The sequence below is a fragment of the Chiloscyllium punctatum genome, chromosome 8 (genome assembly GCF_047496795.1).
Source record: "Chiloscyllium punctatum isolate Juve2018m chromosome 8, sChiPun1.3, whole genome shotgun sequence".
Taxonomy (NCBI): Eukaryota; Metazoa; Chordata; class Chondrichthyes; order Orectolobiformes; family Hemiscylliidae; genus Chiloscyllium; species Chiloscyllium punctatum.
Window position 1 is genome coordinate 6,074,886 of NC_092746.1, and position 24,648 is coordinate 6,099,533.

Genomic DNA, 24,648 nt, shown 5'->3' on the forward strand with positions numbered 1-24,648 from the left:
CAGTTCAGAGCAGTGCATGAAAGTACACATCTCCGAAATCAAAGAACCAAGAGATGCCTCCTTGGAGGAGCCCAAACCATGAAATGAACTACAACCCCCACCATTTTCACCCTAATCCCTTTAAAGTTAAATACGATCAGGATTTGAACCAGAATGACTACCGCATTTTGAAGAAGGCCATTCAGTCTCAATTCCCTGCAAAAACACCCAGCTAATTCCACTCCCAGTCGTTACCATGCAACCCATGCCAATCTTTTACTCCTCAGGTGCTTATTCGATTCTCTTTAGAAAGGCAGGGTTGGATCTGCTACCATCATGCTCTCTGACAGGGTCGTCCAGAACCTGACCATTTGCTGCAGAAAAGGGCTTTTCCTTTTGACGCCCTGTTTGTTGTATGATTTTCAACAATTTTGGGATAATTTATTGATTATGCTCACGGATGGAGGAGCAGTTACACCAAATAGAAATACAAGCAAATAACAGATGCTTTGCATACATGTTTTCACCCATTATTTGGAAAGCTGTTGATTTGCACTCTAAGGTTAAGCATCCTTCATTGCTCACATGAAATTGGGAAAAACAGCTCTTGTTTCTTAAATGGTGGCAGTCATCCCTAATTCTAGTCTAGTTATATGTCTTGAGACATAATTTTGCAAGGCTTTTCTCCTGGAAGTAAAGAAGTGGGACTTGACTCAAAGGCTGATTGCTTGAGCTGTTGTATTCGACACTGTTAAGATTACTTTAGTCTGTAGGACAGCCAATACTGTCACCTTTGCCATTGATACTTCTGGAACCAAGTTTTCATTTTCTCCCACACTGATATTTTCACATTTGCTGTTCATAATCACAAGTGAATCCAAAACCTAATAATCTGAGATCTTTCTTGTGCAAAATCCTGCACACTACTAGCCCAAACATTTCCAGCATTATTGATTTATTTCACCCTAGTAATTTGACTTCATCGCTCTTTTCAAATCCCTCTAATCAATCCCCAATTCTACTTCAGAAATCTTCTTCAGCCTCACTTAAACACTTTGGTTATCTGAGTCCAGATTACTACTCATACCCAACCCTCTGCTTCTGTGACCAGCTCAGTCCTTCAGTCATTTCTCCTTTAGTCTTTTCCTAAACAATTTTTCCTTGTTGTTGTCTATGGTTACTTCTGTTTTTCTTTGTTTCTAGCTCAATACTCCCTGCACCCACCAGGAAGCAGCTCTCGGATCATCTTTTACACGAGGAATCATATGTAAAAGAAAGTTGTCGCTAACAGTTCAAATGCAGCTTTAAAATATTGAACTATCCTTATAAATAATTTTAAAGAATAGAAAATAGAAATAATAATTTTGGAGCGATGTTCCACATATGGTTCACCACACACTGTTCCCTTGCCCCCAAGGAGTACTTTGACCGATAAGATTAAAGTCGGCTATGCCTCAGATGCTATGCTAATATCACCATCCCCCTCCTTAAAGGAACAGCCACAAATGAGATGCACAAATGCACATTGTATGAAGATCATGATCAGAAATGTGTATGGTTCAGGTGTTTTTATCATTAAATTGCAAAACAGTTATGATTTCGCCATGACACAAGACAAACATTTACTGATTGAGGTGGAACTGGAAAAATGGATAATAAGATAGGGAAATAAATAAATTGAGGTGGAGATAGATAGTGAGGATATGAATACAGAAAAATAAACATACATAGATAGAGGAACAAAGATAAATTACAGACTTAACGATAAACAAAGAAGGAGAAACAGTGATGATATAAAAATTAAAAGAGAAAGATTTTAGAATTATGTATTTCACTTTAGGCCATTTGTCACTTATAAATTCATGCATCCTTCATTATTTTGCTGATTCCTTTTGTTTCATGTTCTTCACTTTATTTCCTTGCAGAGTTCATTTATTTTTGTACTCCATCCATGTCCTTTGTGTTTCTTTCTCTTTACCCCTCATACAGCACTAGACAAGTCCCCATACACATACTTCATCAAACATTCATTTTCAAATGAATATCACCATCTCAGGTGACTGAAGGTATGGATAAATAAACCTACACAAATTTGTTCCTTCTTGGGTCGGGTGTACATTTGGTTCACTGCAAATCTGCATTCACCAATAATCTTCACAGATGGGCTCTGCTATACTTGGAAGTGGTTAAAGACTGGATAATATTTAAGAAGTATCTATCACAACATCAGATGCTACATTATGTATATACATCTTCATAAAAATCTTCTACAGATAAATAATGTCAGAGTTTGAGGTCATTGAATTATTTTGAGCATCTATTTTATGGAGATTTGTAAACATTTCCAAAGGGTTAAATACTAGTTTTCATCATTTAGGCTGCAAGTATATGCAAAAATTAAAACAAACATTCCACATTCTCTCATTTTTCTCTCTTCATTAAATACTATACTGCTTTGCTGCATCTGGTCCTGAAATGTGAAATTATAAGAAAGTCCATTTCCCAAAATGTCATTAGAAAAGGATTAAAAAAGTGCAGTACGCCAATGCTCCCCAACACCCATTGCTTTATAAAAAATGCATTTTGTGCATATCTAGATGTTCAATTGAGAATTACTGAAATTGAGAACAATGTCATTTTTTTCCCTGAACTGTAGCTTCATTATACAGCTTCCTGAGTTCAGAATTTTAATCATTATCAATCACACTTATTACAGCAGAATTGTCATATCATGACTGCATTGTGCTAAAATATAAAGCACAGCACTATCCTGTGCAATTTCACTCTTTATTGCATGAGATTTACAAAAAAATGAATTAATAAGTAAAACTCAGCTTGCTATTGCTTGCCTCTCTGGCTGTAAGTGAGGTATAAGTTTTATTTATAATCACAAAAATATCCATTAAAAGCCACCATGAAGCAGTGCAGGGAGATCTCATTTAGAAGCACTTCCCTCAAACTAGTGCTGGTATTAAATTTCCTTTTGCTCAATTCATATTTTTATCAAGTGAAGTATTTTATATTAATTTAGATTTCTTTACTACAACATGATGAAAATAAGAATATTGTTATAAAATCAATGATATAAAATGGGATGTCAGAATGAAAAATTCACTCCCTCTGCACTCAGCCACTCAGGTTTGAATCTGGACCTGTGTTAAGTTAACCCATCTCAGTTCCAAAAAGCAGTTGGTTGCAATCCAATGAAAGGGGTGATAAAGGGCAAGACATTTGTAGAGTAGATTTGCACTGAGACAAAAAGTGCACTGAAGAACGTTGAATGGAGTGAAACACACACCCATTCAATCAAAACCAACAACAAAAAAATCATTTGCGCTCTACAGTCGACATGTGATCCTCACTTCTTATGATCCTTCACATGTGACATTGAGCTGCTCCCTAACAGCCAATTACCAGACCAGAAAAACCTGGTTAAATATTATTGTCATAACAATATTGTTTCAAATCTCTTTGCCTCATCAAAGCCTAGTAATCAATTTCTCCAATGGAACTTTTCCTTGGCAAAATAAGAATGTTTTGAATGTCTGCAATGAGACACAGACCCTGAATATTTCACAGTAATCTTATTCAAGGGGGAAATGTTGATGATATCATTTATCTATCATTCCCTTCTAACAATTCACAGTGGAATGTGGTAATCGATTAAAGAACATGTGTTAGGTTTATCGAGGGCTGCACTCGGTACAAATGACTGGCATCATATCATGCTCAAAGGCTACCTTTGTGGTCTGTTCTTTGCTGTTAGCTGCTAGTACTGCACTTCGATGCAGATTAGACATTTGCTGAGAGTAGAATAAGAGCTATTTATAGAGAGAGAGAGAGACGAGCAAGGTAGATTCAAAATGCAATAAAAATTTGCTTTTTTTGCATGTGTGTTTGTAAAAATGCTTCCAGACCATGTTTGTTGTTTATTTTCAGTTGAAAATGTTTTTATGTTGCATTCCCTGGACTTGCCATTCCATCCCTTTCCACAGGGTGGAGTAATCTGGCACATTGACTTTGGTCTTCAGCAAAAAAAATGAGTAAGGAGAGTTAGTCACAGAACAGACCAAAACTTCATGTTTCTTCTGAGCAAATAGCCAAAACAGCTAAATGACCATCAAATATTTAACTGGCTAATGTCAGGCCTTCCGCATGATTAACCCCACAGTGGACTGGAAATTCCAACTGTGAGCTATGTGCCAATTAGAATCTGTTAGCTATCTAATGCCAACAGTGCCATTGGCAGGAATGGCTGCTGCTGAGAATGCTCTAAGGCCCAGCCCTGATCCCAAGGACATGGTGAATGAAGGCAGGGTAGGAACTGAGCTGAGAGGCTTGATGGCAGGGAGAAGAGGAATCACATAGAGATGTACAGCACGGAAACAGAATCTTCAGTTCAACCCGTCCATGTCGACCAGATATCCCAACCCAATCTCATCCCACCTGCCAGCACTTGGCCCATATCCCTCCAAACCCTTCCTATTCAAATACCCATCCAAATGCCTTTTAAATTTTGCAATTGTACCAGCCTCCACTACTTCCTCCGGCAGCTCATTCCATACACACACCACCATCTGTGTGAAAAAGTTGCTGTTTAGGTCTTCTATATACTTCCCCTCTCACCCTAAACCAATGTCGTCTAGTTCTGGACTCCCCTCACCCCAGGGAAGAGACTTTGTCTAAGGCAGCGGTATAGTTTTTAGTGACCCCTCTCTCCCCAATGCCTGGATCCTCAATCAGACAGTCGGTGTCTGCAAATAAGTCACTCTTAACCTTCAGAAGGTGCAAGGGCATTTTCGGTCCAGTTAAATCCCTAAGACACCACAGACTTCCGCTGGACTGACAGATAATCAACTTTAAGGTCTTCATTAATGAATGTCATTGCCTTTCCAACATAAGGATTCCTGGATTGGACCCCTGGCACCCCAAAAGAATTGGAAACTGTTCTCCTGATTCTGGGAATTCAATGCAGGTACTCATGCTCAATTGTCTGGGTCACCTTCTCATGCACAAATGTGTCTACCTTAGTGAGCACAGCTAAATCCAGCCCAATCAATCCTTTTGGTAAATGTGCCCATGGTGCTATTCTACAAATACACTGAGCAATACAGGCTCTAAGATGAGTTGGTTTAGCTGCTATTCCAGTTTTTTTTTACATAAACTTATACCTGGCAAGATCATATTTCACATCAGACTGTAGAGTCATCCTGCAGCACTCAATATTGTTATGAATTACTACACACTAGGATTCTCAAAGCTGTCAGAATGACAGGACATTTCTTGGAAGACAGTGGTTCCACCTATCAGCACCGCCTCCAATCACTTGGCAAGTCAACAGCTGCAATGTATCAGCCTTGGTGCATCAGCCACTCCAGTCCTCCCACTCCACAACATTGCAAACTGTTGCTGGGGAACGGTCATCAGGAGGCTGGAAAGCTGGGAATTTGGATAACGCAGAAATCTTGGCTGTCAGCTCTTTGGTAGGGGTTCTTAGCAATTGTGAACAAGAGGTCTGAATGAATGAGCTGAATTAGACATTTTATGGAATCGGGGTGTCAAATCTAGAGAGGAGAGTAGACGACTGAAAAGTGGGGAGCTTGCAGGAGCAGAGATCAAAATGGAGGAACCGGGGAGAGATCAAAAGATGGGGGGAAGGAGACCTCAGAGTGGGCAGTTAGGGATTGAGAGACACTAGGCATTAAGTGATAAGAGGTGTGGGTTTGGAGGTTAGCACTGCTGCCTCACAGTGCCAGAGACCCGGGTTCAATTCTCACCTCAGGCAACTGTCTGTGGGGAGTGTGCACATTCTCCCCATGTCTGCGTGGGTTTCCTCCGGGTGCTCCGGTTTCCTCCCACAGTCCAAACGAAAATGTGCATGTTAGGTGAATTGGCCATGCTAAATAGCCTATAGTGTTAGGTGAAGGGATGTAGGAGAATGGGTCTGGGTGAGTTGCTCTTCGGAGGGTTGATGTGGACTTGTTGGGCTGAAGGGCCTGTTTCCACACTGTAGGGAATCTAATCTAACCTAAAAAGAGCTAGGTATTGGTGCTTATGTGAGGAGCCAAATAAAAACTTGGGTGGTGCATGGGAACCTAGATTTCCTGCAGTGCTAAATCAGCAGCAATACACTGAATGATACAGAGAAAAAGTTGATAAAAAGATGATTATAACCTGAAGATCTTGGTGTGGGTAAACAGCAAAAGATGATTGCCACTGGTGGGCAAGTAAGCAACAAGGTCCTGGATACCAAGGAAGGAACTGTCAGAAAGGAACAGAAGGGAAGGAGGAAAGTTCTTAATAATGTAATTGGCCTTGGGCTATTTTACCATGGTGAATAGTGTCTAAAACACAACTTCAAAGGAAATAAGATAAACATTTGAAAAAGAAGAGATATATAAAAAGGTCGAGGTTAAAAAATCCAAGTTACAGGAGAGAGTCTTAATGTGTTAGGTTGTATGGGATCTTCTTGTGCTGTAATATCTACATTTCTCGGAATACTCTCCTTTATTCCTAATGGTTGTTTAAAATTGTTGGTGCCTAGCTAAGTATAGGATGTGGCCCTATGAGAAGGGCTACAAACATCAAGCCCCAGTAGTTTGGTACAGTTGGTCTGTATTACCGAGCGTTGATGTCTGAAGTCCAAACAAAGGTTAGTTCTTACCGAGTGTTCCAGTTCAGAGTTGTCACCTTCACAACCTGTGCAGGCAGGCACAGTCAACTGCAAATAGTGGAGTACTGAGAGAGACTGACTGTGGTTTCATGGCACGATACAGGATTATTATTACTAATTACAGACAGGCTATTACAACTATTATTACCAGTCCCTTGTAACCTATTAGCGATTTTACATACATGTTACTATTGGCTATGAGTGGCAGCTTGAGTATTGCCATTTTATTATTAGTTGCCAGTGTAATTTCAATGAGTTACCATTAGCTACTGGTCAAAGTATCCCCTATCTCTGGTTCTCCTCTGTGAAATACTCTCTACCTTTAACTTCCTACCTTTGCCCGCTCACTGGAGTTCTCCTAGAACTTGTTGCACACTGATATAAAAATGGGCACAAAGTAATCCACTCCAAATAGTACTGGGTAAATGCAATAACATTTTGTCGAAGTCATGGGATCAGGTATCACAGGAGCAAGTGTCATGTGACAAATCATGGATCAGAACATTATGTCATCAAAACTCAACACGCGTAACTAAAAGATTCAAATGCACATTGAAAAAATACCTGTATTTTCTTTAAACGGTATGTTCCACAACATTTTAATTATTTTAAAAATCAGTTCATATTTTAAAAATCATTTTAAGAAAACTGGCTGAGGTGGAATAACTCAGCACAATACAAAGAAGCACAGTTTGTTTCAAATTTCAAAGTACCTCAAACAGTGGCTTGCAGATCCCATCAATCCATTCCAGTTGTAACCCGGGTAACTCATCCTTCCTGTTTCGGTCAAAGATAGCCTGTAGAATATTTGCAAAGATAGAATTGTGTTTCAGCACACGTCCAAGAGTGCAGTTACTGCAGGACCTGACATTCACGGATTGCTAATAGCAGTAATAACTCAGAGTTTTTCATGAATTTTTACCTACATTTTGTATGTTCACTATCAAGGTCAAAAGATTAATTCATTGCTCACTCCATGCATGTATGATTTTTGAGCAGGAAGATGCATTAATTTTGTTAAAAGCAAACAAAATAATGAAAGACTCCTAATGAAGGGAAATTATAGCACAAGTCAAATAAGGTGTTGACAACCTATAAATCATCCATCCCTAGTGTGCAATTTATAATCAAATTATGAGTGCAGTTCAGCAGGATGCATTTGCCTACACATCAATGTATTTCACTCGGTGTCAGCTGTGACATTATTGTAGGTAGGCTGGTTGCCTCAGACCACAACATTTAAATTCGCATAGGCTTTTTTAAAAAAAAACTGCATTAGAAGCACAGAAAAATGACAAATCCCTAGTTTGTTTACTGTAACTGAAGACTTGTTTAAAATGATACTCTTGTGGAAGTGTGAACATCAAAAATGCAGCAAGTTTAAAAGTAGGCCTATATAAATAGCTGGCACAATAATCACTGTGACAGCTGTTAAAGGTCACATTAGAACTCACTTTAATTGGCCGTCTTAGCCTTGTCCCCAGTGAACACGTGGGATCACAGCAAAAAAAAACTGCTAAGGATTTAGCACTAACGTGAGACCAGTTCCTCAGTCATAAATTGTAACAGCTGATCCAGAAATCAGAGGGTATGGAATAGACTGGATGTACCAAAATGCTGAAGATGGTCTTCTGAGAATCAGCTAGATATGCAATTTTATTGTAATATATAGACTGCCCAGGATTGTCACACCTGATTTAAGAGTCCTGACTATTATCACAGGACAGAGAATGGTCAAATAAATCTACTCGATAGAATCTTCATCCAGGATGTGAGATTCAGAAAGCTTCCTATACAATTATACGGAAATTACATTTTAAAATGTATGCCCAATTGTAAAAGTTGCATACCTATCTATTCCAAAAAAAAACAAGTTGTTTTTGGGAAAAAACCGTATTTCATATTAAAGTGTGACTATGCATTTTGAGTCTTTTCTACATTATTATTAGCTATTTTTAAAGCAAATTATATTCTATTTACAACCTTTGATTTCTAATGAAAGTTATTCTCTGGCACCCACAGACGGTGTTTTCCTTCCATGTGCCCTAAAGCAAACAAACACATTGGATTGAATTTTCCCGTTTGCAGTTTGGGCTGTGAGAAGCAGAATGACTTTTCTCACACAATCTTCCACTCTTCACTGCATTCAGTTGCACAACTGGGCTCTCATGTGCCTTTCTTTGAGGAGCTGGATGACTGGAGAGGTGCAAAGGCTTTCACAATGCTCGCACCACCTCAGACACCGCAAGCCAGGTATTGGCTGGCACAGTGTGGTGTTCAATCAGTACTGAACATACAGCCCAGAGGAAAGCTCTCCATTTCATGAACTGGGACCTGAAAATGTTGGTGGGCAGGGTGTTAGAGAGAAGAGGATTCACAGGAGGCCATACCACCAGACCAAGTCAACCTGGATCCACATGACAGTAGAGGTCAGTGCGGTGTGCCAAGATAATTGGGAAGTCCAGCAGTTTAGGAAGACCACCAATGGTCTTCTTTGCTTCACAAGGGTAAGAATCACTATCATCTTCTCGCTGCCTTGCACTCACTCTAACCTTGCCACATTTGCACATGCTTCTCACCAGGGCTCATGGGGTCGAATTCTCAATCACTTGCATATTTCAAGGGCTCTCACCCACTTCATCCTCCCAAACTATCAATCCTGCTTGACCCCTGCACTTCCTACTTATCACTGGGACACCTCACCATCTCTCCTGCTCGTGTTTCACAACTAACAGCTCTTCTCTCACACTCACTTCTTTTGTTCTATGAAGCAAAGGGAAAGACTATCATGTCGGCTCTTCAAGTCAGCACCAACCCTCCAAACGTCATCCTATCCAGATTCACCATGCCACACCCTATCCCCATTTGCCGTGACTAATCCACCTTACCTGCACATCTTTGGATTGAGAGAGGAAACCAGAGCACCTGGAGGAAACACATGCAGACACGAGGAGAACGTGCAAATTCCACATGGACAATCACCCAGGATGGAAGTGAACCCAGGTACCTGTGCTGTGCTAGCCAGTGTGCCACCCATTGTAAGAAAATGAGCCACCCACGGACCAAGGTCTCCACTGCACCTCACATGGGCTGTGCTTGACCTGTAGAACTAACTGTGGCCTAATCGCTGGACTGCAAGGACACGTAACTCTAGATTCTTATAGGATTATGTGATTGACCTTGACCAACCACCTGGACTACAATAGGAAGAGTCCCTTGACTCAGTGTAGCAGTATCCCATAGTAACCTTCAGCCCACTAAGGAGTAACCCCTCTGACTTTTACATATGGCTGTTTGATTGAAACAGATACAGCGTATTTACATCATCATCATCTGTGATATTGACGTGTCATTAACACCTCCCGCCCCCTTGACAGTTCAATGTGATGCATTGTGATATCAGCTGCCTCTTCCTCTGCACCAAAACGTAATGTAAGCCATAGAGGCTGACAGCCTCCAAGGAAGCACAAAGTGCATGAAAGCACAAAGAAATAAAGCTAAGAGCCATAAACTTCCACCCATGCTATGCCTGTAGATTGATTATTTGCAACACCAAGATATACAAACAAGGAGTTCAGATTTCTGTTATCAACTTACTAAATTAAGCTTTCCAAAAGCAAAAGTAGTGAGCAGTTTTACAAGAAAAAAACATTTTCATTTATATAGCGTCTCGGGTCTTCAGGTTTTTCAAAATGTTTGGTGAATTGGTCATGTTAAATTGTCTATAGTGTCCAGGGATGTCTAGGTTGGGTGGATTAACCATGGGAAATGCAACTGTACAGGGATAAGTTTGTGGGGGGGGGGGAGGGGGCAGGGGTCTGGGTGAGATGCTCTTCGGAGGGTCTGTCTGGACTCAATGGGCCAAATGGCCTGCTTCTATACTGTAGGGATTTTATGATTCTATGCTTCCTAGTCAATAATTTGCATTTGAAGGGCAGTTACTCTTATCATATAATTAAACGTGACAACGAATCAGTGCTTGGAAGATCCTACATTTAAGCAATACATAAATAATACTTCAATTTATTGAATAATAAATGCACTGCTTTATGATGGGGGTTAAACTTTGCCAGCATATCAGACTTGTTGGTGCCATAAGACCTTTTATGTCCACCTGAACCAGTCGTATAGTGTTGTTGCAGCATCCTGGAACGCTACTTTGCTGGTATCTCCAATTGTCCTACAGGATTTTATGTTCTGTGATAGCTTAAAGTGTAAATGTAACAACTTCCACTGGCTCCTCAAAACTTGGAACTGCATGTCTGATCTGACCAGCTAAATGGGCTCTTGGTTTAATAACTTCAATAATGTACTACCCACTCAGTACAACAGTCGCATTCAAATCCTGGGGCCTAGGCTTATCCCATGTATTCTAATGAGAGGTGAGAGTGCTACCAACTGAGTTGAAATGATAACCAACTAATGAGTGACCCTTTATTTGCTGCAAGTGGAGATGCTGGGTCACATTATTGATCACATCGGCTGACCTGGCCACCACATAGAAAGGGAACTCTCATATAGGACAGGAGGAAAAATCAGTTGGATTCTGTGCGTAACCCTCCCTGATTTTCCTTTCTGATCTCAGGCAAAGCTTAGTGGTAAAGACACAACTCTAGGTCTTTAAGGTAGGTTCTTTTCAAGTTTATTGATGACATTATTACACATAACAAGTAAATAAATTGTTGTTCCCTTTTCACAACGGAAAATCACAGGTCATAACCATCACTGTATCACAATGTCTTGGAGCTCCACTGTGCTGCACTACTGTTCTGTAGTATAAAGATGTGTTTTTGCTTTAAGTGCAAGTGAAGAACATAAAGGGACCAGGTTCAAAGATTTACTACGTATGACAGGGTGAACAGCCTGAATTCATATACACAGTAGTCATGACACTTTCACTGAAATATCCTAAGTTAATAATTGCTGCCACTGATATTAATTCAGCACTGCAGTAATTTCTAGCCTTGCTCCTAGGTGATGTCATTGGCACTCAGCAGTTAAATGAAAATATTTAAGAATATGACAAAAGTAGACAAAGGAAAGCATATGAATGTCAATTTTAATCTTAATTCCCTGGACCTGTTTGATTTTTAAATGAGCACTGAAGGTAAAGCTTCTTCTTTAAATATTTTGACACAATATGGGATTGTTGTGAATTCATATACATGACAGGAACATACTTGGCAAGTATCCTCAGTATCACACTGAGCTGGACCATATCAGATCTTTCAATGTGCTGTACTATTATCAATGGGAGGAATATTGCTGCAAACCTTCTTCACACTGGGCCGAAACACAGAACTGAGATGTCAGATAATAACTCTCCTGTATGTCCAAACGGAGGAAGTAAAATAGAAATGATTAAAATCTGAAGTAACCCGCTGGCACCCAGGTTAGGAAATGTCAGCTAGGACTATAGCTGCTTCAAGCCCAATTGTGCCAAACGCTTGATGAATTAACAACCAGGCAAGATTTTTCTCAGCTCTACTGGGCAAACTGGAGCCATGGAATCAATCTTCCTCTGGCTGAAGTTTACATTGGCTTCAGGAGTCAAATAAGAGATTGTTGATTTACTGTTAACTCAAGCCAAATCTAATCTGGCGAAACTGCATTTCACATGAGAATTCAAAGCATTTGGTGGGATATTAGATACTGCTTTCCTCCCTTATGGTTGACATAAGGTGCACTTTGTGATTTCTAGCCATAGTTTAGTGTTACCATTTCAGTAAGTTTTCTAGCATCAATAAATTGAGTAAAAGGACAGAATATTCATTATATATTTCTCTGGAATCATTATGCTGTTAGATACAGAAGGATTAACTTAGTAATTTTCAGACTAAAGATGTAACTATTTAGCTCAGGTGAGGTATGGATTGCTCAGGATAGCTCAAAGTGAGTGGGATGTGACTAACAACCCTGTACTGCAATTTGATTAAAAGTGCTTCATTTGCTTGATATCGTGGCACAATACACCTATCAGCTTTATGTGATACAAAACAGGCATTAATCTTCAAGAAAAGTTTTCCAGCTGGAAAATCTAGTTGTAATCTGGTTTCATTTGGCTGGACAGTAGGTCTAACCAAACACTGAACAAAAACAGAAATTGCTGGAGAAACTCCACAAGTCTGGTGGTGTCTATGGAGAGGCAACAGAGGTAACGTTTCCAGTCCAATGACACTTCCTCAAAACATTAACTCGGTTTTCTCTCCACAGATGCTGCCAGGCCTGCTCCAGTAATTTTTATTTCAGAATTCCAGTTCTACGTTTTCAAATAACAATTGAGCTGTGTCTCATTGTTAGCACTCTAATCGAGTCAGCACGATTGAATAGTTCTGAATTATTTTCAGTTCAAAGTGATTGACGAACTAAAATACATTTCACATCTCTTCGTAAATGTGTCCCTTGGTGAAGTAACACAAATGTATGTCAATTAATTAATTTTTAAAACCAATATGTTTTGAATTTTAGGTAGAACTGTGACCCTGTGTGCAGAATATTCCCAGCCCCTGAATGACACAGAAATAACACGTCACTTGGGATAATATGGTGAGGTCAGAGAAATGATATTCTCAATGTCAAGAACTTTTGTTTTCAACTTTCAACCCCAGGTGTGAGAGGCGGAGTGGTTAAAAATGTTCACCTACTTCCTATGCTGGGCAATCTCCAGTTGGCTGAGACTGCTTTAGCTTGGGTACCAACCTCAGATCAGGTTTGGCACTGTCTGTGTTGGTATGACTGGTTATGGGGGATGAAGAAGTTCTAGCTGTGACCAATCTGTTCAACTGGAGCTTCAGGATGCAAAGCAAGGTGCAATTTCTCTTGTCTGTCATGCTCAGGGCAAAGAACAGGAAGTGTGCATGGACTGACACTGCTTATTTGGGTGCACAACAGCCCCTTAAATATGGCGCAAACGCTAAGGATGCTGGTCAATTCTGAAATCTCCAGTGAGTTGTTCCAGGAACGGTGTGTGGTACGATGGGGTGAAATTCAGATGTAATATTCTCCATGAGGACAGAAACACCACTTAATGCAGTGGTGTTTTAAAGATACAGCAATAAAACCCACATGATCTGACAGCAACGATCACTCCACCAGACTCACATGTATTCTAAAAACCAAGAATGGCAAACGGCACAGCAAATGAAGTGGGACTCATAATAGTGAGAGGCAAATACATGCAACTGGAACCCTCACTGCTTTCTAATGAGTTTCTCATCCTGCTATTGAAAGCTCGGGTGGAAAACCTCTCTCTGATACTGGACCCACCTCCCACCCAGGCTCATGCTCTACCATTCTCATTAATCCATTCAACATCCTCCCTGCTCACCCTCACCCAATCGAATCTGTAATCCCACTAATCACTTACACCGTCTGGGTGTGTGACCTATTCATTCACTCAGGAAACCACCCCCACCCATCTGAACCAACAGTAATATCTGTACATCCACTTTCATCTATGGTAATACATGAGAATAGTCCACATTGGTACAGAAAGAGTCGGGATGGATGGACAGCTGCTTTTCAACTAGCTCCTCACTTGACTGTAACTGTCCTAAGCATAGCTCTTTGGCTGGATTGAGGTTTGCTGACAATCATTAAGTTTACTTCCTAGTTTTGATCTTCTCTAAGTGGCACAGCAAGACAGCAGTAATATCAGCCTGGTATTTCTGGTTGAAAGAGCAATGCACAAAAAGACAAAGCAGGCCAATGCAAGGCAAGGAAGCTGCAAGCATCCAGGTGGGTTCAAAGTGAATGAGTGCAATGATGGTGAGTGAAGAGAGTAAGGAGCCTAGAGATCCAGCCGGCTCAAGTTGATGAGCTGGGCGGATGTCCCTGAGCGCACGGTGTCCTTGCTGGTGCTTTACAATGCAAGTTACCTGTGCAACCAAGGTCCATCACTGGAGTGCAGAATCATCCTGTATGGAAGTTGGAGATGTCCCACTGAGTTGGTAGAGGTTGGCACACATTGAATACCAATGTGCATGGATTTGGGTTGCACATGGCTGGTACCCATGGAGCATGCCCAAGATGTTGGTGCCTGGTCTCCAACCTGGATGTCTTTTAGAGCAAGCTAATTGTGTTGAACCCACTAAAACCTCGCTCTGGTTTCTGGTTCCACAACAAACTGTGGTAAGTATTACTGCTCACAAGATGTTTAACCAACAGTAACCAGCATCAAGTGTAAACTCACTTGCTGCCTGCCAAGAATCTTGCCATGTTGTTTGAGAATATTTTGCAAGATGCAATGAGTTGAGCTTGATGTCAAGAAGGGCCTCATTGAACATTCTGTCCCATTCTATCACTTGCCTTGTTATGGTCCACATTACTGAGAACCCAGTAAGGCTCTGCCCTTGATCACAACAATTCCTGCCAAGAAAGTCAGAATGTGTACTTGATGGTTCCAACTTACCAGTTGATCCTTTGAGCTTCTATCTTGGTCAGCTGACCACAACATTTCAAAACACATTCTAAGGGCAGCTCAATATATAAAAGGGTGAAGATGATAAGAGCATTACATTATAAAGGGCATTGCTGGGGGTGTATTTGGTTATCGATGGTTTTCAACCACCGTCTTGCCTTCAATGAGAGAGGGGGTTGTGTGAGGAGGCAGTGCGTAACAACGTATGGCATACTGAGTTGTATTCCTGGGGCCTGGGGAATAAAATGAGGAAATGAATAGTTCAATAGAAGAGTTGGGTGGGAACATCAGGAAGATCAAAGTCAAAGAGGTTGACAGAGATGGTAATGCTGAAAGGAACATGAAGTTTTAAGAGGTCACCAAGACTGAGAGGTTGAGCCTGCAAAACCCTCTGTGTAATACTTCCTTTGTTCCCTTCCATCCTCATGCAAATGCTCAATCAAAATAGAAAATGGCTGCTACCACACTTAGAATTGGAAGAGTAAATTTTTATTCTCTCTCTGATGACGCAGTCTACTTTTGTGTGATGCGAAGCCCTTCAAGAGACAATTGCATTAAATAGACATTCATACAATTCATGTTCAAGAAATCTGTTTTCATATAGTTCTGTATTTGGACCTTATCCACCAACTTACCCTGTTGACTAAAAATACTGACCACAAGCAATCTTGACAATTTCATTCACCATTACAAATGAATCCTACTATCGCTGTGAAGCACAAGTAATGTCGGACGAGCTGTAAATATTCACCTTAGTTTCAACAATCACAATTGCCTTCCAAGGTTCCAGAGCCTGCAGAATGTGTTCAGGATCATCATTAACCTCCAGTGCATTTGGAGCAGTCTCCTAACATGAAGTTGCCAGCTACTGGTGTACTCATGACGATTCAGGATTGGCACAGTCACTCATCTTTAATGGAATGCCATGCATTTGAGAGACAGACAATGGCAGTATGGCAATACCCTGTTTACAGGAGCAGTTGCAATATGTCATAATGTCTAGAGTATCAGCAATTCCACACCATCCTTCCACTGGGGCTGACAAGGGCCATAAGAAATTGTCCTCCACATCAGCTTCTCATGCAGGTCACATCTGGGGTTTCATTGCAGTACTATTCAATTGAGTCACGCTTGGGTTCTGTGCTCCAGACAATTGAAGGAATCACAATGCTACGGGATGGTCAACGAGGATTTGGGATTGTATTGATTAAGACAATGAGAAATGTTCTCGAGACGAACTGCTCCTTCAGAATCCTACTGTGCAGCAGCATCAGCTTAAGCATCACAACATTTCACTGTGAACTTCATACAACTTCCTTCACTGACTGTAAACGTCTGGGATTTGCAGAGAGCATCCCCTGTGTAATCCAAGTTGCAAATGCAGTGCATCAGTTGAAGTTTTCACGTTCATCCTGTTGTTTAACAAAAGGTAAGGTTACAAGTTGATGGAAGCCTTCAAAACATCTGATGCTTTCTCGTTCAGTCATCATGAAATTTCATGTTAGTATGGTCATGATGGAAAGGATAGTGGTTATTCAGTCAGGGTTAGAATATTGCATGGCCTGAAGAATGGCTAGCATCTCAATCATCATTCCTGTAGCTGCAGCTAAAATGACTGTCACTCACATGATGAAAAATTAACATTTATTCATAAATGCAGTAACTTATTTATAATAAAATTCACTGGATTTCAGGCAGGATTGGAGAGGCCAGGTTCCCCTGGAGAGTCCTGAGACTTCTAGGGGACTTACCTGTGCTTTTGCTTCTGCTGAGTAGCAGTGAGTAGAATGATAGACTGTAGATCTGTGTATATATCCACCAGACAGAGTGTGCTCAACCTGCATCTTCATAGCAGCCTCCAACCTATCCACAGAGGCAACCAGGTGATCGCATATCTCAGGTAGCTTGGTGCAGATAGTGTTGCTGGTCAGCCTTCAAGTTAGTTTCCTGAATGCCACTGACAAACATGTCTTCTGCTCTTCTGCCTGCTTCTTGACTTTAATGACGTACACCTCTCTTGCCTGGGGTTGAGCAGGTTTAAACATGGCACCATCCAAGGTTCTGGAAGTGATAAGTACTTAAACCTCTGGCAAGTGCAGGATAGTGCAAGTTTGGCATCATAGCAGTATAGAGCATACGTAATGAGATGAGCAGTGGAAAACTGTGTGAGGTAACTCACGAGAGCTCACAGAGAAAAACCCTCCGTGAGACTCCCTGAAATTGGCACAACCAATTTATGGTCAAACTCAGCCCAAAATTCCCCCACAGAGAATAAGTGAAGCATTTATTGAAAACCTTTAAAAAGAACAGATTTGGGGTCATTATTATACAACCAATTTTTAATTATTTTGAGAAACATAAAACAATGTTGCAAGTCTGCAGATACATTAATGTGTGACATTGATAGAATGAGTGATTGGAGACAACAGAAAACCAAAGTCAAGATTTATCTTTAAAAAAACCCTGAATTTAAAATGTAATACTTACAGCTGGTGTTAGCTTCAGTTCGACCCTCTCTCTGTCCCCTTGTTCAAAGAATTCACTGGTTACCAATTCAGCTACCTACAATACATGAATGCAAATGCTCTAGAAATTTTTCTGGACTGATTTCACATTGACTACACCCACATAATGGTTTAAAAATGACAAACCAAGTTCATACACAGTATCTCACCCCATGCAATGTTACCTGCCTTTTCTGGCCAAGAAATATAAGATTAGTAGTGACCTATGTTTTGTCCAGTCGTTTGTGGATTCTACTACATCTATAATTTTTCTATATCTGGCAGAGACAGAATTGAAACTGGAAATTCAATTGTTTAAGAGCTGCAGATCTTCAGGACGGGCAGTTGTCAAAGACCCGAAGCTTTAGTGATGAATTAGGACAAAATTTTTAAAAAAACAGTGCACAGAACACATGTTCCTAATAGTCACTTTGGCAGACACAAGCAAATATAACCAATCTCTCAGTTTTCTCACAATGGTTATGCATGTTTATCAAACGTACAGCAAAGGGCTGTGATTTATGCTGAACTCTTCCAAAAATGCCATCATGTTACTGGTGATGAAATTGTGGTGAGGTTCTTTATGCCTTCTTGTGACAATAATAATTTCCCTTTAATAAAGAGCAACATTTGAAAATCAATACCTTATCGCACAGAAATCACTAGTCGTGTAAATAGGACTGTGCAATGTTGCATATGTAAATAGGTTCTGGTATAGTTAAACCGATTGCTTCATAATTCACAAAAAGAATAAATCATTTTTCTGTCACCCTGAATGAGATTAGGTGCAATATCTCAAAGAGCAATTACTTTTCTTTATCTAATTTACAGGGTGCAGTAATTAACTTAGGACATTTTTTGTACTTGATGTCCACATCATGATATTGAGTGGGTGCTTATTGCTTACGCCGAAGGCACTATGAAAATCCTGAAATATCATAGAACATAACAGGGTTGGTTCCTGGAAGAACTCAGGCTGTATATACAATCTTTGGCAATCTCAGAAAAGATGTTCCAAAGTGGTTAATGTGTATACTATTGCAGCAGTAAGAGCAAACTTTTTGTCACCGCATGAAACATTGCACTTTCATCAGAGTCCAATTTAATATTCAAATTTAATTTGCATTTGTTGCTTTTATACTTAGTTTGGAATTAATAGTCTTGAAATATAAGTTTTAAAGTTTAGCTTTATCTGGGTCATTCATCTTGTTCCTGAGATACTTTAAATAACATGATAAATGTACACGTTCGAAAAGCAGAGCAAACTCATGGATTCCTGGAGATTTGCTTTATTGAGGACAACAGCCTCTTTCTGGACATTTTATCCCTTCATTTTGCAAATGTCGGCATCATTATGTGCATGGTCAAATCATGAGAGGAAAAGAGGAATTTCGATATTGCTTTATTAAAGCAGTGAAGCAGTGTTAACTAACATTAGTTGCACAAAAAAATGCAGATTTGCACTATAACAGTGATCACACCACATCTGAGAGACCATTTATTAAAAAAAACCTTTTTTTTGATTAGATTAGATTACTCACAGTGTGGAAACAGGCCCTTCGGCCCAACAAGTCCACACCGCCCCGCCGAAGCGCAACCCACCCATACCCCTACATTTACCCCTTACCTAACACTACGGGCAATTCAGCATGGCCAATTCACCTGACCTGCACATCTTTTGGACTGTGGGAGGAAACCGGAGCACCTGGAGGAAACCCACACAGACACGGGGAGAACGTGTAAACTCCATACAGTCAGTCGCCTGAGGCGGGAATTGAACCCGGGTCTCTGGCGCTGTGAGGCAACAGTGCTAACCACTGTGCCACCATGCCACCCATTTGTAACTGCACAAGTATAAGAACCTATTCAGAATATTAGCTTTTGCAGCAGGAGCAAAATGTATTTACAACACAGCAGTCCATGATAAATTGTCAGTATTGCAAACAGTATACAACTGGGGCTAAACTCAATTATTGTTGAACTCCTACACAAATATAACATTTTCCTTCCATAACTTATGCATGTCACTTTCTTGGCACCTAGTGTCCAATTTTGTCCAATTCGATATTGATATTCTGAAGGTTATAAAAACCCAAGAATTCAGATGCTAGGAATTGAAAAGAAAACAGAAATTGCTGGAGAAACTCAGCTGGTCTGACAGCACCTGTGGAGAGAAAGCAGAGTTAATGTTTTGAGTCCAGTGACCATTGTTCAGAACCAGATCTTAAAAGTTAACTCTTGCTTTCTCACAACAAGTGCTGCTAGACTTGCTGTATTTCTCCAGCAATTTCTATTTTTATATTCTGAAGCCACTTTTAAGCAACAAGGGAACTTGAGAATATCAAAGGAAAACTGAAAATCAATGTATGACTTTAAATCTATTAATACTACATCTTTAGTACACTTTTTATGCCACATCATAATGGGGAAAGGCTTCTGGTACTCACCTGCCGCGAGATCTGCCAAGGTTTTGTAACTGCGCCTAAATCACACGCGGTCATCAGCATAGATCTGATGTTGTCAAAATAAAATGCAGTAGTCACCTCATGGCTACTCATGACAAATGAAATTGAATGTGCCTGTAAGAAACGCTGGAACAATTTCAGCTTGATCATTACAAAAACATTTTAAATGCTTTATTATAATTTATTTGCTCCTTTCTCTTGGAACAATGTACCTTTTACCCCATCCCTCTGGATTTTCTTATTACATTTTCTGTTCAAGTGAACTACTATTTCTGAATCCTGTTACTTTACTGTTGCTATGGTTAGCTGCCTCTTGGATACACTGCATGGCTGGTTGATGAATCCAGGGAGCAAGGCATGAGTAAAAACTGTGCACCAGGTTGCACAAGTGAATTTCCCAAATAATGTAATAAACATTACAGCATGCAAATAATTTTTAATTTCGTTTCTGAGCAACCTTGACTATCATCCAGAATTTCTTTTTTGTTTTGAAAACGCCTGTAGTTTTCCATAGACGACAAACATGATAATAGGTGGGAAACAGTCACCATTAAAGTAATTGAGTGGTTCCAATGTTATCACGTACCGTCAGCATGAAACTCAAATAGTTTATCGATGTCAAAAGAACTCTTTCACTGAATTATTTGAGAACTATTGATGGATACTTGTTTTCTATTCTCATAAAGAACCCACTAAAGTAACATAAATCCTTGGAACTGATAGAGTCAGCAATGTTGGTAACAACTGCAGGAAATAGTGTTCCCTGCCGCTCACTAGTTAACTAAGCAGTCATCCACCAGCGTCACTTATTCAACTAGACAAGCATTCAATAAGTTGACCATTAGGGCCATCAAGATGGAGATGTCCATGACACACATAGACCAAATTCAAAATATTCATGGAACAGCATTTGTATCATGACTTGATTGAGCAAATGTGCTGTAATAATTACTAAAAATGGATGCGTCTCTTCAAATTCGAAATACCCTAATGTTCAGGCATTGTAAATGACATCTTAAGTTTTCAGATTGGGTCTAGTGTTCATTTTATTCACAATTATAATTGATTAAGTTCCTACTGAAACTGGATAATGGGATTCTGTCTCTCCATTGATCCCCCTGCTGGCAAATGCACCATTTGATGTGGAACCAACACACACAACTTGCATTTATATAGAGCCTTTCAAGGAAGAAATCAAACAAAATTGTGTTCATCATTGACATATTGCTTAGATTTTATTAAAGTATTGCAATCACATACTGTATGAACAAAAGACAAAACAATTTCAGAATCCTAAGTTACCTCAACATTTCTCTGTGCTTCTCAAGACACCAGTTTAGTTCCCCAGACATTACATACTCAAAGAACTTTGTGCGCTGCCTGCATTTAAATGAGATAAAGGAAATGTTTTACTGTATCTGTATTGGATAGCAATGTAACATTACAATTCTATACACGGTTGATATACTACACTCAGGGAAATTAGCACATTCCAACAAACCAACAACTGACTATGCCATATAACTGCTGGCATCTAATTAGCTTCAGTCAGCAATAAATATTGATATATGAGCAATCTGTTAATTATTTGATTAAATGAAACGGGTTTTAAAATGCTTACTTTAACATACTAAAAATACAAATGACCAGTAATACAGACCAAATTTAACCAGCCTATTATAATCAGTACATCTGATAAAGTTCATACATAGTACAGCAATAAACTTAGTTAAATAACTTGCTAATCTCCTCAGTACCTTTAATTCAATGAATCCTAAGCTTTCAAATAACTGTTAAAATTTAGCTTGAGAAACAAATTTCAATGCAAATCACCTTGACACAAATTCTCCATGGGAGTTTGTGCATGGTTATAGGTACTGATAGAGCGTTGAGTGGTTCCAGTGGTTCTCACCTTTCTATAGGTCCACTTTGTACATGTCCAAATTTACAAGTCACAAAACACACACAAAGAATGAAGAAATAACTTGTGCTGATACCACACCTTATCACTTTGCAAATTACTCTAAAACCAATGGATTATTTTTGAAAATCAATCACTTATTACATGGGAGAAATATGATGGTGCAGAGAGGGGAATAATAGATTGAATGCTCGAGTGATATTAAAAGATAATAGCAGGAGATAATTCATAGCCCCATGAGTAGAGTATCAGTTTAAGATCCTATCCAAAAGATAGCATTTCAAATACTGCAATCTGTATTTTGTTGAAGTGCTTGCCCAGATTATGTGATGAAATAAGATCTGAACCATCTGACTGACAGGCAAGACGGCTACTAACTTTACAGCTGGCTATCAAACCGGCAAAATGGTACAATCATTAAATAGTAGCACGTTAATAACATGCACTATAATTAACCTATATGGAATATTTGTGTTGCATTTAATTTGTAATGGAAAAACTTACTCGAAATAAAGCGTGAGGTCAGTAGATAGGATAGCTTGTTTTAGCAGCTGCATCAAATTGCTGTAGTCTTTGGATGAAAGATTGGCAAAAATGTTGTGTCCCTAAAGTAAAGAGAAAGATAATCATACTGAGATAAAAGCCACTGGATAATACATGCTACATTTTCAAAGGTGAAATTCAAGTTGCAATTTCTGTGTTACAAGAACTTAGCAAAAAGACTTGCAGGTTTATTTTGTTAGGTTTCTTTATTTTTATAGCAATTTGCTTATTTGGAACTATTTTGCTGTATTTGTCCAGCACAATCTATTCACTGTTCAAGATAGAAATTGAGGATAAGTAATAGCTGATATTTTGTAACTGATATTATTTCATGAGCATGTGAAAGAAGCAAACTAGTCACGTAACTTGAGGACATAGCAGTGGTCATCAAAGTAAGTGAATAAGAACTGATTATACATCAATTTTACATCTGGATATTTGCAAAAAAATCAAAAAGGAATATGAATAACAGGGCTATGATGTCCTGATCTGATTGCTGTAGTCAATGCACTGCAGTCACAATCCCAGTGTACCGGGGCCTTGCTCCTGTCTATGAATGCAATCAGGGTCATAGATGGGTCAGTTATTCCAGATGTGATGCTCAAAAGGTGCTCAGGAGAGAAAGCGTAGAGACAAACTGAGAACAGTCAACTTTGAAAATCTAAGGTATTTCATGTGTTTGTCAAATTCTTGTTATTCCAGGCCAAGGCCAAGTCTTAGGTATCCCTGTGGACACCACAATTACTCATCACTGACCTGAACATTGCTATCTTTCCAAGATCCAGATCATTGGGACCTCAGGAAATATGAACAACATAAAATCTGGTAGGTTACTGCATCCTGCTAGGAGACCAAGACTGAACACTGAATGATCACAAAACCAGGGAAATGGGTTGGAATTGGTGTGGAATCAAAGAGAATGGAAAAATGTGTCAGTGTGTCTGAAATTCATACTGAAGGGGAGTACACCGGCAGAACAGGGAGCTCAAACTCTAGTTTAAATTCTCATAAAATACTTGACAATTTCAGCAATGCCCAATTCCTTCAGAATGGCAATGAAATATAAACATAGGGTATGAGCGCAGACTAGGAAATTTGTCCCAGAAACGAGAACATTACAGCTAAGGCCAGCAGACATATATCTTATGAAAGAGTAGACCTCTCATTTGTGGGATTGTGAACTCTTTGACCTTGAAGTTGATTTGGTTAAAGCTGTTGCCAGGTTTGATCCATGAGGCAATATCAGAAACAGAACGAGACAAGAATGTAAACTCTACGTCAGTCTTAACTAAAGAACAGGCAAAGAAAAATCTATGTGCAAATCTATTGGGTGAATTTTAACACTTAAATATACTCAACCATGTTGAGTATATTTAAGAGTTGTGGAAAATAAAAACATGTTGGATGAGGTAATAAATTGACACAAATAGATGATTGTCGAGCTAACAGGAAGCAGAGAGTAGGCATAAATGTGGTCTTTTCCTGATATGCACAATGTAATGGGTGGTGTGTCACAGGGATCAGCGCTGGGATCCCAACATTTTAAAATTCATCTAAAAGACTTGGTTGAAGGGGCTGAAGATATGGTCGCTAAAGTTGATGATACAGATAGTAGGGTCAGCAGGTTGTTAAAAGGTCATAAGGAGGCTGCACAGAGATAGAGTTAGATTAAGTAAGTATGCAAAAATTTGGTAAATGAAGAATGTGGCAAAATGTGAAATTGTTCATTTTGCCCAGAAGAATAAACAAAAACACTACCTACATGGTGAGAGACTACAAAGTGCTGAGATGCAGAGAGGGATCTGGATGTCCGAGTGCATGAACTACAAATGGCTTGTATGCAGGTATAGAAACTAAGGAAAGCTAATAGAATTATTTAAGTTGAATTAATCATTAAAGTTATTAGAATAGAATCCATACAGTGTAGACACAGACCCTTCGGCCCAATAAGTCCACACCAACCCTCCAAAAGAGTATCCCACCCAAACCTATTCCCTCTACCCAATATTTACCCCCAACTAATGCACGTAACATACACATCTCTGAATATTATGGGCAATTTAGCATGGCCAATTCACCTAACCTGGACATCCTTGGACTATGGGAGAAAACCGGAGCACCTGGAGGAAACCCACACAGACACG

The 24,648-nt window shown here is 39.6% G+C and overlaps 1 protein-coding gene across 6 annotated transcripts in view; it reads right to left on the reverse strand.

Annotated features, from left to right (window-relative positions):
- The window catches only part of LOC140480351 (dual 3',5'-cyclic-AMP and -GMP phosphodiesterase 11A-like), a 298,779-nt gene that overhangs the window by 10,230 nt on the left and 263,901 nt on the right, over positions 1-24,648 (reverse strand). For 5 of the 6 annotated variants that reach the window (XM_072575100.1, XM_072575098.1, XM_072575101.1 and 2 more), the window contains 5 exons: positions 22,466-22,566; positions 21,343-21,420; positions 20,023-20,086; positions 17,559-17,633; positions 7,366-7,449 (listed from right to left, as the gene is read on the reverse strand). In XM_072575100.1, the coding sequence (XP_072431201.1) occupies positions 7,366-7,449; positions 17,559-17,633; positions 20,023-20,086; positions 21,343-21,420; positions 22,466-22,566 (402 nt within the window). Of the gene's footprint in view, positions 1-7,365; positions 7,450-17,558; positions 17,634-20,022; positions 20,167-21,342; positions 21,421-22,465; positions 22,567-24,648 lie in introns of those variants that run through there. The other variant, XR_011961277.1, reaches the window with a different exon arrangement.